Source organism: Chelonia mydas, chromosome 3 (genome assembly GCF_015237465.2).
Source record: "Chelonia mydas isolate rCheMyd1 chromosome 3, rCheMyd1.pri.v2, whole genome shotgun sequence".
NCBI lineage: Eukaryota > Metazoa > Chordata > Testudines > Cheloniidae > Chelonia > Chelonia mydas.
In genome coordinates this window covers 116,238,400-116,256,835 of record NC_057851.1, presented here as the reverse complement: position 1 = coordinate 116,256,835, position 18,436 = coordinate 116,238,400, and the positions used below count along the sequence as shown (strand labels likewise).

The 18,436-nt window shown below is 43.4% G+C and overlaps 1 protein-coding gene and 1 long non-coding RNA gene across 9 annotated transcripts in view; one reads left to right on the top strand and one right to left on the bottom strand.

Annotated features, from left to right (window-relative positions):
• The window catches only part of LOC119565802, an 83,908-nt gene that overhangs the window by 39,710 nt on the left and 25,762 nt on the right, over positions 1 to 18,436 (top strand). The window lies entirely within an intron of this gene.
• The window catches only part of TULP4 (TUB like protein 4), a 277,954-nt gene continuing 259,858 nt past the window's right edge, over positions 341 to 18,436 (bottom strand). For 7 of the 8 annotated variants that reach the window (XM_037895067.2, XM_043544270.1, XM_043544273.1 and 4 more), the window contains 3 exons: positions 17,328 to 17,471; positions 9,453 to 12,025; positions 341 to 7,319 (listed from right to left, as the gene is read on the bottom strand). In XM_037895067.2, the coding sequence (XP_037750995.1) occupies positions 7,203 to 7,319; positions 9,453 to 12,025; positions 17,328 to 17,471 (2,834 nt within the window). In that variant the 3' untranslated portion in view covers positions 341 to 7,202. The remainder of the gene's footprint in view (positions 7,320 to 9,452; positions 12,026 to 17,327; positions 17,472 to 18,436) is intronic. The other variant, XM_043544271.1, reaches the window with a different exon arrangement.

Sequence of the window (18,436 nt, the reverse complement as noted above, 5' to 3'; positions counted from 1 at the left end):
CATTAAAGTTTCCAGTATGTAAGTGGCAATAAGAAAAATAACACAAATCCCAAATGTAATTTCCTTCAATTAAGAGCAAACTGCCTAATATCCAAGCACAGTAGAACATACTGTAAAAACTCTTTGTCTTTCATCTTCCCACATGAATGACAGCAGGTATGATGGGCAGGTCTCCAAATGAGCAGGGAAATCCCAGTCTAGAGACATAGTTGTTCAGGAGAGCAAACTGTAAGAAAGCTGGCTCTGGAATATTAATGTATTTCCGATTAAGACTAGTCTCCTGTTTTAAAAGCATTCAGGATGTTCAACAAGAAGCAAGATACAACAAACGAGTCACAGATTTTCTAGTCTGCAAAATTTTATTAAGCAACAGCTGGACAACTCTTACAACTCCAAATCATCAAGGAAAAATAGGGCTATCAGTCCATCTCTCAATCATGTAGACAGTAAAGAATTTGGACAAACCACATTATTAAAGGGAAACCATTAATGCTTTCTAGGTACCACCCATACAATCTATTACACAAGATACATAAAAGGAGAGGCAGATCAGGGTAAGTCTATAATTACTATGAAAACCTGGTTCTGAATGGCATATTTTAAAAAAACCCAACATTTCCAGAAAGATGTTTTTAAAATAGTGTACGTATGTAATAGTACGCAGCCGTGTACCAAGTTCCCCGAAGGCTTGAAAAGAACATGCTGGGTCATTTGGCTAGAGATCTCGGCACCCGCATGACTGCACACTTGTTTAAAAAAAAAATAAAGCCAAAAACGGTAGTAATAAATTCAGAAATAATGTCAAAAGTTACAGTACCAAAATAATGCATTTATAAACAAATGCAAAAAAATACCTTTTTCAGGCAATACTACCGTGCCTTTTTCAATCAAATGCATCCCCATGCGATTCAACAACACTACATATTTTGCATCTACAACAAACAAGATCTTAAACACCATCCCCCCCAACACACACATCCACAAAGAAAAGAGAAAAACGCAGTAAGAAATAAAAGAATAGGAAGCAGAGGCAAAACATAGACCAAGCTAACAAAGGAAAAGAAAGGAAAATTACAAGTCTTATCAACAAGGAACCGGAAATAACATAGATTGATGGGAACTATGCTGAGCACTATTTTGATGAAATACTGAAAACGCAATCATCTGCTAACATTATACGAAAATGTTTCTCTTGATTTTATTATTTTTAATCTTAACACTTTTATTATTTGAACCAACTGTTAATCTGGCCATCTTTTCACAATCAGTTATCTGGCCAAAGTAAACATTCAGACAGACAGCTTTGTCACTATCCAAAACTCCTGTATCAGATTTTATTTTTAAATTTGGAGTTAGTGTAAATTGGAGGGGAACAATTAGGAACATTTACAGAACCTTTACATCAGTCTACCATTATGAATCCAATTTTTCTATGCACATTTTGGAGAGAGAAGTGGTTTGGGGTTGTCTTTCATCCCGCAAAGTCATTATGGTCCCAATTGTTCAATTGTATCTGTGTGGACAGACCCTTGCAGAGCCCCATTCAAGTCAATCTGTACAGTGCAGGAGCCTGCCTGCATAGACAGATTTGCAGAATTATGGGCATAGAGTTGTTTTTAATTTTTATAACAAAAATTGCTTCAGTGACTCCTCCTTTATCCTCTTACTTGGTTAACTGTTCTTGCTATTATTTTCCTATTTGCGCAGATGCAGCACAAAACAATCAAAACCCCAAAGCAATTCTTTCCTAAAACTTTTCTCAACATGCAATTGCTCCGTGCTGGCTTGGATTTTTTAATCCTTAAAGTTTCTGTGTGTGATTGTGTATTTGTGCACACTTGAAAAAATTTCATCTTAAAATGATTCCCCTTTGAGCCCACTCCTGGGAGATGGTAATATAGCTTCATTCACTCCAGCATGATACATGCAGCAACAGCCTTAAGCCCTGATCCCGGAGAGGGATTCATGTGTGAAGACCCTTGTGCCCATACAGGGTTGTACTAAAATCAATAGGACTCTGTGCTTGCAACATAGCACTAGGTTGCCAACAGTGTAGAGTAGTTTGTGCCCTGTAGAAATATCCACTTTTATTATAGTGCAACTAACTACTGCTCTGGCAAACACCATCTTTCAAGCTAGTAGAAGCCAAATTTTTCCCTCTTTTTTGTCAAAGCTGTTCCTCCTCCATCATGTTCACCCTTTCAGATGAAGATTTACACAGTTGCCAAGTGCTCATTGGGCACCCAGATGTAACATAGCCACAAAAAACAGACTTCAGAAATACCTGCACTCAAATTATCTGAAGCAACAACTCAAAACACAAGCAAAGTCTGATTACCTCATAGTGGCAGTGAATCTTCATTGAAACATGAAACAGAAGTGGAACGTTAAACCTTGGTAAACGGTAAACTTCAAAGAGGTTGCTTAAGATGGTGGCTATTTGAGGTGGCCCCTAGTGCAAATTTACTGTACTAATACACAAGATCATTCTGACTGTATATGGAAATTGCCATTGCCTGCTCTGGGAATGAATGTAAAACTATTAACTTGACCCAATAATTTTCCTTTATGCTACTTTCATCTCCCCCCCCCACCTTATTTCTGCTATTCTAGAACCATAGTACTACTGATGAATAGTACCAGTGGTTCTCAGGATGAAATTCACTCCTCTGCAGAGGGCCGACAAGGTCTGTGTATTATTTTTTGGACCCGCTTAAACCACATTTTGAGGGCTAGAGCCAGATTGTCAAATGAAATCTGGCCCCTTTGTGCCACTCAGGCAGTGCAATGGGGATGGATTCTGGCTGCAAATCCGCCAGCAGGGAAATCCCCTGGCACAGGGGAAGTCACTGCTGGTGTAAAGCTGGTGCAGTCAAGTCCTGCACCAGCTGCTCTCTCGACTCTTGGAGCCGGAGGCATGTTGGGGAGATAGGCACATGGTGGAATGGTGCTCCGCTCTGCCTATCCTCCATTGTAGGGCCAATTAAAGCTTCTCAGCTACTCGAAGCATTCCCAGGGCTGTGGGTCAGCTCAGATTAGCCTCAGAATCAGGGAGCTGTAACAGGAGCAGAACTTGACCACAACAGGCAATCTGGCCCCTTAAATAGGATTTCAGTGATGCATAGGCTGTGTATTAGCCCTCTGCACAGAGATGAATGTCACCCAAAGTGAGCCTATATAAAACACTTATTTTATACATGAACCCTCCTCTGTTCTGTACCTCAAAACCAAGGCTAGCTCTAAGAAAAGAAAGCAAATCATGATTTTTGTTTTTTAAACCATCTCCGTGACTGAAAAAGCCAGTTAAAACATAATGGGAAAATACACAGTATAGAGGACAGATTTCTGCAGCCCCCCCCCGCCACCAAAAATCTACACTGTATGTAATCTACAGAATCCCCAATAGCATATCTACTTTTTCCAACTGCCTGATAAACAAGATTCTTCCCTACGTTATAAAATGTTGAATATTGTCCAGCAAAAAAAGTCCTATACACATTCTTAAACAATTTCTTGCAGCAAAACATATTGCTAGCAAACAATTAATTACAAAGATCCTCTTTTCATATAAATAAGAAAGTGTGTATAACTCACTGGTACATAGTAATAAAATAAACCCTAACTCACTTATTACATTAAGCAAGATAAATAATTTGACTCAGACATTAACAGGAAATTTGCATTAAATTATCTTTAAAAAATAACTCAACCCCTCAAAAAACAAAACATAAGCCCCTTGGCTTAACAATTATTGCACAACTAAAAAGAAAGCTTTTGAAAACCATATTGAACTACTGGAAACTATTGTATGTATAAAAGAATTAGGTAATTCAGAACACATTGCTATTTTCTTCCTAGAAGAACTTACAATTGTCTACACAAAAACTAAGTTGTAACACTTAAATATAAAATGTAAAATTAGTGTTTTGGCTTGAACGCAACAGCGATCTTCATGATTAAAATCATCCTAGTGGAAGTATTAGTTTGGAGGGCTTTTAAAGTTGTTTCTTAAATTTTCTCTCAACATACGAAGGAAAAAAAAAGGAGAATGATCATTATGACCGGCTGTCTTCATAATTTAGGATGCAACTGTACACTCATAATTTAGGACCCAGTTGTCCATATACACAACTCAGTTGACTTCAGCAGGAATTGTGTATACTTAACTGAGGGCAGAATCTGTCCCTAACCCTAGGTAGTCTTTATGCCATTAAATTGTTGCCTTAAAGGGACACTGTCAACATACTTACAGAAGAAAAACTCTTTACCTTATAACACAAAAACAGAACGAACGTTAGAAATCACCATTTTCACCATTTGTGGTGTTTGTTTTTGTGCTTCCGTAAGGTGGGAACAAGGCCTTCTTCTATGTCTGGAAAGCTCCAAGACCCTGTGTGCTACCAGAACCAAATACCAATGGATCCTGGATAATAAAACTAGACTGGCAGGTTTCACTTAAGTTTTCGCCACATTTGCTTTCTGGTTTTCCTGCATTTGCACATTGCTGCTGTTAATTTGGTTCTTAATACTGCAGGGGAATGTTCAAAAAAAGACGACAAACCTTTGCCTGGAAAGTTAAAGAAAACAGCAGTATGAAAACAGTTCTGTTTAGATGAGGTATGCTGAGCACAAACATGTGCAAACATACTTAATTCCATTAAATCTGCATTCTTGGCCTAAAACTAGTTGACAATGTCTCTTTAAGAGGATTATTTCTAAAAAGCAACAGAACACCTTTCCTCCCAAAAGAAGAAATGAATCAATATGCTTTTGGCCTCAACGTGTTCAGTGCACACTTCTCAATATTCCAATACTGCTTATGAGTTGCTTATGGGATTAATTAGAGCTATTCGGATCTCTTCAGAAGCACCATTGGGTCAAGCCCCACAATCCTCACTCATATGGGTAGTGCCATTGAAATCATGTGAGTAAGGAATAAGCCTGTTGCCTAGACAGCATGTAATTCTGCACTGACTTTGGGCCCAATCTCGCTCCCACTGAAGTCGATGACAAACTCCCACTGATTTCAAAGTCAGCAGGACCAAGCCCATTTGATCCGTCTACCTCCTCCTCCACACACACTCCAGAAGCTGTCACTAAAATCAGCTACTAAATAACTGCGGAGGTGGGGGTGGGGTTCCTCTGTAACAGAAAGATATACACCTAATTGATGGAGTTTCAACAAAAGTGAATACATAAAAGCAGATAGAAGAGTTAATGCCAAGGGAAATACTGGGCTTGATCCACTCCCATGTGCAAGCAGAGACTGCTGAGCCCCACGATGATACAGGGATTATACCACCATTCTCCCCAGGGGCTCCATGACAGAAGGGCAGCATTATCTTGCAGGTGGGTCTTTTTGGGGCCACACTGGTGGAGGTTGCCTGGGAAATCATCTGAATCAGCACATCCCTAGATATCCTTGTCAAAACCTGTCTCTGGCCATTATTACCTACCCTGTGTTGTCTGGTTTCAGAGTCCCCAATGGAGGTTGGAGCCAGGGAGCTGCTGCATCCCTTCCTCCACTGGGGGTCCTGGGCCCGCAATGGGTTCCCTGCAATGAATCAAGACTACTTAGCCTAGCCTACCTTTACAGACATTTCAAACAATCACAGTGATGTATTTTACTCTCTTGGTGTATGGTTTGTGTTTCAAACAAAGTTATGAAGGGTTTCCTAGTAAGGAGTAAAACTGAGGATTACAGACAGAGATAAATCAGCCACTACCTCATCTTTCTAAATGTGTTCTGATTTGGAAGAGTATTTTTAAAGGAAATCTACAGTTACATTTTGCAACCTACTGTGGATTTAATTTAATGAACAATCAGGGTTTTCATGTGGTACCGGGGAAGCATTTCCAAATCAAACTGTATTCAACAGAGAAATGGGTGTGCGTGTGTGAGAGAGAGAGGGCACTAGAGCAATAAACAGAATCTCTCTCCACTAAAGCAACCCACTGAAACACCTAATGCAGGCTTCGACTTCTATAAGACAGATTTGCAGTTAGAAACAGTCTTGTTACTGTATATAGTTGATTAAAAAGCCATAACCAGCTATATAAATTTTGGCTTCCCGTTCTGTTTTTGGACTGTTAACCATTCAAACTACAGCCTATAATGCTGTACTCCAATAGGAGATCGGTTAAAGGGGCGGTACTCTCCAATATTTTCTTCCTTTTCTCCCTTTTTTCCAAGCAGCAGTGATGAGAAATCCCCTACTGTCACCACATGCCTTTCTCTTTCCCAATTAAAGCAATGCTCTGATTCACCATAGATTTAGAAGAATTTTACTCACTGGGCCCATTTTATTTATTTTAACAATTTTGTTCTTAACGTGTAAACATCTTTTAGTGAGGAGCAGGTGTAGCCCTTGCCCATGTGCGACACCAGGCTGCATCATGTACTACACACGTGTAGTACAAGTCAAAGAATACTGCTTACCTATACATGTACATATGCAACTCTCACAACTCCTCCCTCCTCTGTTCTCCATCATCTAGTGAAACACATTTATCCCAAGTAACAGCACACACAAAAAGCAGACACAAACTTCTTCGATGAAATGTGTTCTGAAACCATCCAATGTAACAGTTTTGTTTCTCTTCTGAATAATACATCAGTATTTATAAATTAAATATTGACCTTCGTAAACCTCCTTGGTACCTGCAGTGCTCAGCTATGATCAGAGAAGAAACCTGTATCTTCAAGTATTATAGCTTTTTTTTTTTCCTGCTATCACTGATGTAGTAGTACAAACTGGACCAGAAAAAAGGTTATGTTCCCTGTTTTAAAAAGAACAGCATGATATAAGGCAGTCTACCAAAGAGAGCAGTCTTTTTTAACCCCGCTACGAGCTTACGTCAGCTACTGCAGCAAACACAGCAGAACCACCACAACAAGCCAAAAGCCACATTTCCCAACATAACACTGAATGGCTCTCACCCGATGCTCTTTCTGAAACCCCAGCACAATGTTAAAAAAAAAAAAAAACACAAAAAAAACAGCCCAAACAAACAGCTCCCCCACCCCAATAATGACTAAAGTTAATGCCCTCTTTTGGGCACCAAGAGATTTTTCCAGTTTTACTGCCTTCTTCACTCCCCGGCGCCTTTGTGCACCTAAAACAGGCCGCCCTGACATTTTCCAGTTCGGACCTTAGGAGAAGGTTTTGTTAACATTTTTCTCTCTCCAGTCTCTGCTCTTTTCATTTGAGGCGTTGAGTCACGTTAGCCAGAGCAACTGCAAAGGCCTGCACTGCAGAAAACGGATATTGAAAGTCCAAAATGTAAGCATTGCCATCAATCCTTCCGAACTGCATTACCTGGGGAAGGGTGGAAGGTGGAGGGAAAGAAAAAAACAAGGAACAAGAGGTCAATAGAAGGGAGAGACCAAGAAGTAATAAGGCAAAAAGCAAGACTGTGATATCCTTGTTCATACTGAATAGTACCTTACTCCATACAAAATCAATGGGGCCAGTCGCAGAACAAAGTACAAGTATGAGTGAGGACATCACAATCTGGCCCATAGAAATCTACTCTGTAGAGGAAATACACAGCCTTAAAAGACCCAGGGTCAGATTCAGCCATGGGCGTAAGTGGACTTAACTCCACAGAAATCATTGATGCTGAGTCAGGACTAAGGTCCGTACCATCTGCTCCTTCAGACAAATCAGAGGAGGATCTCCACAGGGGATCCTCAGAGAGAGATCCCACTGCATCACCCTATCAGGAAGGCAGTTTTATCCCAGGAGAAAGCCACAGCAGGCCCTGCCCCAAACCTGGCAGAACTCCTCTGACCCACATGGGTCCCTGGCATATGCATAAGGCCAGGGCCATCTGCACAGAGGCCCTTTGACTCTAGACCACCTCTGGGGGCCCTCCAAATTCCTTGGAAACTGCTACCAGGGCTTCCATGTGGCCACAGCACACCCAGGAAATTATAGGCAAGGAGCTCTGAGGGAAAGATTTTACTTTTTTTATTAATTTTTATAAGATCAGAAGGGGGACAATTTGCATCACTCCAGCCTGCTCACATCTCCCTCTAGCTCACCAGTCTCCATCCTTTCCCCAAGCACAGCTCCGGAGCAGTATGAAGAGGCCTCTATAATCTCTGGTGGTGGTGTGCAGACCTGCCAAAGGTCACACACCTTACATGACACTCACGCCTGTTCCTTTGCTGTCTCTTTCTGATGATCATGATCCCTTTTGGGCCTTAACATCCATAGATCTATAAATCTGGACCCCGGCCTCCAAGACAAGGGCAGTACAAGCTGAAGGGGAAACTGGCATATATCATATTGGGTAGAAACCAATGTCACTGCTTTCGTATTTGTCCTTCTGAAGTTATTAGCCATCTGTTTTTTGGACAGTATCAGTGGTCAAGATAGGTAAGCAAATTAACATTTCCATTGGTTTATGCTGACAATCTGTCTTGGTATTTCTATGACCCTCATCACTGCAGTATCCGAACCCCTCACGGTCATTAACATATTTTATCCTCTGAACACCCCTGGGAGGTAGGCAAGTACTATTCCCATTTTACAAATACGAAACTGAGACACAGAGAAAAAGTGACTGACTGAAGGTCATACAGGCAAGTCTGTGACAAAGCCAGGAACTGAACCCAGCTCCCTTGAGTTCCAGTCCAGTGCCTTAGCCACTACACTAGCCTGTCAGCAGCCCACTAAGGTCTGGTTTTGGTGTATTAATGTCCTACTTGGACAAACTGAGAGAACCTCATTCTTCTGATTTTGGTTTTCTGAAATATTAAAGACCTCTTCTTCATGAGCAGCACACGATCCTCCTACTCCAATGGGAGGGCCTAGCTTCTGCTCCTCTGGAAATAAGAACCAGCTGGCCTCCTCACAGGTACTATTAGCCACTGTTCATTGGGAGTGATTTGGGATTTGGAGGGAGACTGGTTGCTTGCTCACATCTCTATCTCTGCTTCCTTATGTATTTGGAGAGAGAGAGAGAGAGAGTGTGAGTGTGTGAGTGAGAGAGAGAGAGAGAGTGTATACTGGGATTCACTAATGTTATCAAACTAGCTATCATGAGCAATTTCTAACTTGATTTTTAACTGCAACTGGAGTTTGCAGTATTAAGAGCAAAATTCTTGGATTTTTCCCTGTAATGCTGTAGGTTAAGACTATTTACTAAAAGTACATTTCTTTTGAAGTGATAAGTAGTGAGATTAAAAGAGAGCCTTTCCCCGGGTCTGACAGGAAAAGGATATAAACATGCTTTCATTGTATATACGTAAAGGCTGAATCTCATTCTTAAAAACTGCTGATCACAGAGCTACCAGCAGAACTAAGAAGCTCTTTATAGAAGCGCAAGAAGATTTGTGTAAGTTAGAAGCACAGTGCAGCACCCCACTCTCAGAGATAAGGGAGCAGAACAGAGTATCTTTCCCCCCGGGCACCTTGTCACTGCAATTGCTGCTGCCATCCTACCTGTCGTCCTTCCAGCTCAATCTGGAAGTTTTTTGCAGACTCCTGGGTCACCCGTCCTCCGAAGTCCAGCTGATACACCTGTGTCGCCTCGTTCCACAAGGGCTGCTTGTTGGCCATCACATACACAAAGCCCTGGCTTCCCAGTCTCCCATCCTCCTTTTCATTGGCCTTCCGGCACTTGAACTCATCCAGCTCACTGGCTGTCCTCAAATTCCTTTTGGTTTTCCATCCCTTTTTGCTGCCTTGGCTCTGGTTCATCAGTTCATCCCCACTGATAAAAAGCTCTGGCTCACTCTCTGAACTGTCCTGAAACTCATTCGTCTTGTTCAGCTTCTTTGACTTCAGCTGGTCCTTCTGGCTCTTGACTTTCTTCTTCTCTCTTCCTAGCCTAGGGCTGGATATTAGGGAGTTGAAGTCAGTCAGTGTCCTTGCCTCCTTTTTGACCTTGCCCTCTGTGATAGCCTGCACATTTCCTTCCTCAGCTCGACTATCCAGGCGCTTCCGGTTCTTTTTCCCAAACTTGTCTGTCCGTTGAGGAATGGGACTTTCTGTGAGGGAGAGAACCTCCTGGAAGGTGTCTGCTGTCTCCACCATTACTTCTGTGCCCACATGACCCTGAAGCTCTGCTGGCGGCGGAGACATAACTGGCTTCTCCACCACAAGAAGTGACTTGGGGGGCAAAGTGCCTTGGGAATTCTGTACAGGTGGGCATGCACTGTAGGAATTCCATGGGTGCAAGGCTATTGGTGGCAGCTGTAAACTAGAGCAAGTGCTACTTCCTGGATACATGGGTGGCAAGGGGCAATAGGAGAGGTTAGATGGATAACCTGGCTGAAGCACTACAGTTGGCTCTTGTTGTGCAAACTGTGTTGGGGCCAGAGCTTCTTTGGGGGAGCAGGGGGCCTGCATTCCCTGGAGAGGAGGGGCACTGTAGCTTCCTGGATAAGGTACTCCAACCCCATAACTCATCTGGAAAGTGGCAGTGGGACTGGTTGGAGATTTGGGGGAAACAAATGGCACTCGAGACATATCAAGATGCTGAGCTTGCCCTATTAGGGGAGCAGGTTTGAGAGGATTGGGCACTGAACTTTGAGCTGTCCTTTCCTGAGGAACCCATATCTCCTCACTCACCATAGGATCCCATTGGTACGGGGGTGGCCGCTTCACACCAACGGCAGCCTCTGTCAAGGCTACAGGCATGTGCCTTATCGATTTCTCCACTGGACAGTGCTGAGAAAGTGCCTCATCCTCTGTGAAGGCAGAATTGATATAATCGGTCCGATCACGAGAGTTATCAGGTGGGCTCAGCAAATTGTATGAGGACTGGGAGGCCAAGGGCGAAGTACTGACTGAGTGAGCAATGACAGAGCTGTGCTGGGAACTGCTCCCAGTGGTTACGTCAGGCCTCATACTGCTAATACTGGAAGTGCTGTTGCTAGCATTGGCATTACTGATGTTCCCACCACCGCTGCTACTCGTGTTGCTGTTACTGCTGCATTGGCTACAGGTGTATAAAGCTGTCGGTGCCCTCTGCTGGTACTGTGCTGTCACAACATTGCTCTTAGGTTTTGGTGGATGTTGTAAAGTGGCTCTTTGGCTGTCGACCAATTGAGCCATTTTCAGAGCTGCCTCTCTGCTGTTCCTCCGCAGAGTAGCATGGATAATGCTACTGTCCAGCCTCTGTGTGATGCTACGGCCCTGTGACAGCTGGCTGGCAATTTCTGGGTAAGGTGGTGGATCCCCAGTCGGTATAGAATAACGAGGAACCGTCAGCCTGTTCAGGGTAGCACTGGAACAGGGCTGCTGGATTTTCTTCTCTGTTGCTGTAATCCTTAAAGTGGCAGAGCTGCCGGGACCTGGCAGGGTATAAGTGTTCAGCATCCTGGTTCGAGGCCGGCACACCTCTTCAACATTCCCACTGCTATCAAAGGTTGTTATTCGCTCATAGCCAAGAGGGGTCTGATAATGTCCTGCTGGATAAAGGGAAAAGTCTCCCTTTTTCAGACAGAGATCCATAGGTGGCTGGGGTGGGATAGGCGGGGGAGGTGGTGGTGCAGTGGGAGCAGCTGGTATGGTTCCAGGGTAAGGAGGGGGCGGGTTCATTTTGTTCAGTTGTATTTCTTGTGCAGTGCTGAAGACAACAGCGTCCCCTTCTGCCAGCTGCTGCACTGGCCGTAAAGTTTTTGCCTTTTGGTGGTGTTCGTGGTCTCTGTCTCCGTCTCTGTGATCCATTATCGCCATCTGTATTGCACCCTGCGGCTGCAGGGATAACTGAGGCGGTGCCTGGATGATGCGCCCCATTTCCACTCCTCCAAAAATCACCTGTCCTGGACTGGAGTACCTGCTTGAGACTGGGTACTGCACTGCGCTATCACCCACATGCTCTGTCGTCCCCACAGCTGTCGTCTGATTGGTCAAGACATCCAACTGCACGTTCTGATTGGCCAACAAGGACTGGACTAGTCCTATGCTCTGAGTCGGTGACATAGCTTGCGCTGAGCTGTGAATAGGAGCAATAGGGATATTGACGGTGCAGGGCGGGTTGTTCTCAGGGACTCCAGATGCTCCAGTTACTGCAATAAGAATCAAAATAAGCACAGTTTAGAGACTGCTATAATCAGAAAGGAAAAACGGAGATTATTAGATTCCCTCCTTGTGTGCTGCAAAATAACTTTATTTTATCTGTGCTACTGGCAATCTGGTAATCCATAATATATCATCATTCATACTCCAACTAATGACAATCATTTTGGCCCCGATCCCACAAAGCACTTAAATATGCATGTAACTTTAGGCAAGTAAGTAGTCCCAGATTAAAGTCAATGGGACTACACATGGGTTTAAGTGTTTTCCTGGGTTAGGGCTTTGTACAGCGCTATAAATTTACATGGCAATTTCCCAACAGACAGGAAGGCGCAAACTTGTCATCTAAGGTAGACAAGACACAGAACAACCGTTCAGGAAAGGGAAGGCTGAGGCTGGTGAGGACGATGATTCATGGAAATAGTAAATTTTTAGGGGACATTTGACGGAGGAGACAGAGATGGACAAGAAAAGTTAGAGTAGTGCAAGCGCGCAGGACAGCATGGTAGGGGTGACAAGGGCAACAGTACCACAAGAGAAATGGGAGGATCATAGGGAGAGAAAGGGTGGGATGGAGGAAATGAAATGACAGGCAGCTACAGTCACTATGATTGCCAGGTATTGGATTTGATGCCGTAACAGACAGGAAGCCAATGAAAGGATTCAAGGATAGGGTAAATTGGTCAGAGCACTGGGGAGGGAAAATGACTTTAGCAGCAACATTTTGAAAAGACTGGAACTGGGATAGGTGAAAACCCACGTGTAAGAGAAGGTTACAATCATCAATGTGAAAGGGCCCAGGTGCAAATGAGGGTTTAGCAGTGGAGATAGCGAGGAAGGGATAGATTTTGGTGATATTCATTAGAAAGTAGCAACAAGACATGGAACTTGATCCAGCTCCCATTGAAATCAACAGCAGTGTTCCCATTGACTTCAATGGGAGCAGGATCAGATCATTAGCAAGAGACTGAATATAGTGTGAGGAGAAAGAGAAAAAAGAGTCAAAGAGGACACTGAGATTTTGAGGACAGGAGACAGAAGAGATCATAAAGTTGTCAATGGAGACTGAGAAAGGAGAAGGTGCAAAGAGGTCAGGAGGAAAAATAAAGGGCCATATTCTTAGCTGATGTAAACTGCTGTCACTCAATTGATTTCAATTTACACCAATGTAGGGTGTGGCCCAAAAAATTCAGGACTGAGCTTGGAACTAGTGGTGCTACTCCAGAGGAAGTGCTTGAATGGTAGCTTGTGATGCAAAACTCGGTAGATGGGGAGAGGTTTGGGGTAGAGAGGTAGATTTGAAAGTAAGGGAGTGAATGAGAGTCCAGAGTATAAGAGATACCAAGAGACTGAGGGCAATGAGGAGCCATTGAACCAAAAGAGCACCAATTCACAGAAGGCAAGAAAAGAACAAAAATAGATGGGAGAAGAAAGAGTGCTCTACAGTGCTGAGGGAAGCTGACAAATCACGACGACAAATGAGGATCACTGACCTTGGCCAGGATTGTTTCAGTGGAGTGAAAAGGGCAGAAGCCAAATCGGGTACCTCCTTTTCATTTCTGGCAACTTCCCATGAGCTATCGACTGCCCTCCTGCTTCCCTCAGACCATCCCAAACCACCAGATATCCTCCTGTCTTCCTCTCCTACCCCCAACCAAGCCTCAACTTGACACCTTCCTATCCAAACACATTCTTGCCCCTATAGCTCCTAAAGTCCTTGCATCCTCATAGGATTATCTTGGAAAAGTTTTTTTCTAAAATGTTGGTACCTTTGGATCAGGGACAGAATTAGTGAATGAGAGTGGAGTGCGAAGGATGGGGATTAGTGGGACAGTGAGAAGGGAAAGAAAAGGAGTCAAAATGAGAAGAAGTGGCAGAGTTAAAAGGAAACACATGGTGCCAACAAAAGGAAATGAAGGCAGAGAGGCAAAGAAAAGGCTAAGAGACTAGTTTCATCACCACTGCAGTGAGTAAGGGAGTCAAGTCACACTGTGATGTGGATTAACACAGAAGCCTTATTAAACTCTCCCCTTTGTTAGACTTCACCTTTATACAGTGCAATTAATTCTGTACCAAAGTTGAAGCACAGGTTTGATTTCTGGCAATATCTGACCTAAATGGACAGTATGATAAGCAAGGGATAATTGTTGCACCAGCAATTACCCCAAGAATCTTGCAAAGTTCCCTGATGATTCTTCTTAAATAAAAGACATGAAGGATGACTGGTGAATTAGAACTGGCATTTGTATGTAAATCTATTACGTTTGTCTCCATGATTATTAGAATGTATGATACCCATAGAAACATGGGACCAAATCAAACCCAGATCCATCTAGTCTGGAATACTCTAGTTATGGCCAATACCTGATTCTTTTGTATATCTGCAAAATTCTACTCACCCACTCACCAAGGATAACTTTTTTTCTGATAGCATTAGCTTTTTCATCAACATCAATCATCATGGCAAAGGGTAGGTGAGTAGATTTTTGTGGCTGGGCTGGTAAATTTTCAGGGCAATTCTGTCAGGTTGTTTTAGAGGAAGGGAAAAAGCTAAAATAAACCAACAAAACCGTAAAGTATCTGGCCAGCTGTGCAAAATATACGTTTGGCTTGTCATACATTTTTTCTGATGGCTACAGTTTATCAGTTTATGCCCTGAAGCATGAGATTTGATTATTATCTAAGCTTTACACTCATCCAAGTAAAATTTCCATTTGCCATCGTGCTGTCAGATATCCCGAAGTGTTTAAATCTAGCAGGAGTTTCTCACATTCCTCGATGGCTTTTTCCTAATTGATTTTTTGCATAATATGCAAATTAAATCAATTCATTGTTCATTTTCCTTTCAAAATCATTAGTGGTTATATTAAACTTGCCCCTGGGGCACCTCACTATTGACTGCTCTTCAGCCCAAGAGCAGCTGTTTACTATAGCTTTAGTTCCTAGTGCTTAAGCACTATTTTTAAGCTACAAGATATTCTTCATTACCTCATGGTTATTTATTTTCCTTAATAGTCTCTTATAAGACACCTTGTGGGAAGCTTTTTGAAAATCTACATAAACTCTATTTGCTAGATCAGAAGTGAATTTTCAGGAGAAATCTGACAGAAAAGAGAAGAGGAAGATTGCTGAGGAGAACAGGACAGTATGTTTTTTTATTTGCTTTTAAAGAGTTCTATCAGATCTCATAGTAGTTTGATCAGATGAGGTTATACTCAGGGGTGAAAGTGAGCCGGTATGGGCCGGTACTGCGTACCGGTAAGAACCCGCACCGGCCCATACCCAGCCCACATTAAAGTGTTGCCACGGCAGTGTTGCCGCGGGGGAGAGGGAGAGGAAAGGGGCAGCAACGTTAAAGCGCTGCCGTGGCAAAGGACCATCCTTAAAGCGCTGCCGTGGCAGTGCTTTAACTTCACTGCCCCTTCCCCCTGGCAGGCCGCCGACAGGGGAGGCAAAAGGGGCAGGGACATTAAAGCGCTGCCACAGGAGCGCTTTAAGGATGGTCCTTTGCTGCCACCGCGCTTTAATGTTGCTGCGCTGCCCCCCTCCCCCCCCCGTCGGCGGGGGCCGCATTAATGTTAAAGCGCGGCCGCGGCAAAGGACCCTGCAGCGCTTTAACGTTCCTGCCCCTTTTGGCCCCCCGGCCACCGCCGACGGGGGGGGGGGGGGGGGGGCAAAGGGAGCAGCTGCCCTGGGGCCGGCGCTTTAAAAGGGCCTGGAGTTCCAAATGCTGCTGCTGCTATGGCAGCAACGGCATCCGGAGCCCTGGGCCCTTTAAATCAACACAAGAGCCCTGAAAGGCGCGGGCCAGCTGGACTGGAAGGGCTTCCGGGGGCTAGAGCCGCCCCGCCCCGTACCGGTAAGTGGCCTCAGTTACTTTCACCCCTGGTTATACTTGTCCAAATATTGCACTGCACTTTCCTTAACTCTCCCCCAGTCTCCTTAAAACGGAGGTGAGGTTCACACAGCACGTCTTTTAGCTCTTTTCAAATAAACGGAATAGGCATTACAGATCCAGTCCAACTCTCAGTAAAGTCCATGTGGGTCTTTCCATTGATGTTCATGGCAGCTGGATCGGGCTCCATGTTAGGAAATATCTAATGCTGAGAACAGCAATTGTTTTCAAATACATACTAAATCCCCTCCTCCATATCTCCACAGCTTTGTGCCTTAGTTCCTTCAGTGTTCTTGGCTGAACACCATCAAAGGCCTGGTGATTCAGCAAAGCACTTCAAGCATCTGATTAGTCCCATTGAAGTCCATGGGGCTACTTTGATGCTTGAAGTTAGACACACTGTCAAGTGCTTTAAGAGATCAGGGCTTTAGGGCCCAATCCAAAATCCCAGGAAAGGCAACAGGAGCCTTTCCCATTGGTCTTTGGACCAATCCCTTATTGGTTTGTAATTTTTCAACTTTCTTCCACACCTTCCTCCTTAAAGAGACTTGAGTCTCCATGAAGCCACACTTTGGATTCCCATGAAACGTGACCATGGAACAGGAATTTCCCCATTGCCCTCTACACTATAGGAATGATGCAAGCAAAGTAATTTAAATGATTTGCTGCTGCGCCAGCCTCTTTATTTGCATGGCTTAATTTTACAGAAGGAGATCCTGGTGCCTCCACCTGCTTTCATTTGCCACGTCTGCATCCTCAACTCTGCCTGCATTGCTGGGGTCTCCCATTATGTCTCTCATGTCTGGGCCGGATAATCATGTACATATCATCCCAGATTATAACATTAAAAAGAGGCTACTCAAATATTCCTGCCATCCTTTTAAGCATAATTATAAATAAAAAACTGAATGAGCATATCACATTTCCCAGTTGAGCAGAGTCCTCGCTGCTCTGGGAATCTCAGCTCCTCTCAAACCCAAGTGTCTGGCACAGCAGTGCTGTGTGCTGCTGCTGTCATATCCCAAGAATGGGTCTGACAGGCTTCTACAATATTAGTTCCCCACAGATGTATATAAAGGGTTTCACTCTGTGGAGAATTCCTGTAGAATTTAATAGAGGATGTTTAACTTTCTGCTGAACTTTAAACTAAGCAATGGAATTTCTTCATAGGGATGTAATTCTCTAATAAATTCTACAGGCTTTTAAATGGAATGTCTATAGAAACCTGTTTAGTTTCAATCCTATTAAATTCTATAGGACCTTTCCATAAAGGGAACTCACAGAATAGGGATTTGCTCTGTTTGTTTATTTACAGGGGTGGGGCCAGGGAGTGAAAGAATCTGTCCTCAAAACTAGCCAAACCCATGGAATTGTGCAGACATTGAATTCAACCTCACCTGGTAAATCATCTTCATCTTCACTGAAAACATTGGGGTTGAAAACAGGCAGGTTAATATAGTCCATGGAAATCTTACGCACTTCAGGGAGATAAATAGTCATCTGCCTGGGCTGGAGATGCAGCAAACTGGTTTTATAAATCACTTGGAAGGGGGGGAAAAAAGAGGAAAAATACTTATTAGATAGAGAGGCTAAGAGAAGATTCAGAGTTCAACAGAACAGAGAACCAAGAAAAATCAATTCAAAGCAGAGAGTAGGGCTGGAATTGATTTTATGTAGTTTGGTTAACAAACAAATATATGTACTTGTGTTTAACTAAACAATCATGAAATACATTACAGTAGCAGGACTTCAGAGGTGGTTCCTTACTGCATGGAAGTTTTCTGGGATTGTTTTTTTAGTTACTCGTCCTTAACTAGAAGCAGCATCACTTTTGTTACCCGTTCTATAGGAGTTTAGAGCTACACAAATATTGAATTTCTACATGTCAGTACAACAGGCCATTGGAGCCAGTTAATATTTTTCACTGGATCAAGGGGAGAAGGAAAAGGGTTATCACCTCCTAAAGGATTTTTTGTTCTGTTTCCCCCTAAATCTCACTATGTAAAAATGTGAGGGTCAATCCTTGCAAATATGGGATCGTAAAAATATTGTTATATAAGCTTTTTGGGGGGCATGGTGCTGTATATTAATAATAATAATAATAAAATGGAGGGAACATCCCATACAGTTATGCAACACCACTCCTTAGTCAGTACGAGGGACCGTCGCTGACAGACAAACACTGCTCCTATCCCAAGCAAAGGAACTCAGGAAGCTTGTTTAACATAGCCCAGTGAGGAGCATGGCATCAATACCTAGGAATTTGATCCTGCATCCTTTGACATTAATGGCAACACTCAGTGGGTGCAGGACTGAGACCTAGTTGAATTAGATAGGTATTATTTTGTAATTTCATTAATTCTTCCATGACAAGAGATGAAGCCCTGTCTGCAATGTAAAGCTGCCCTCCTCTGGCATAATCTCCCAACACTCTTGCCCTCCCAAGGAGGTTAATCCCCTCAGGCGCACACTTTCTCCACTGGTACAGGGTGGTGCAATTTGCACC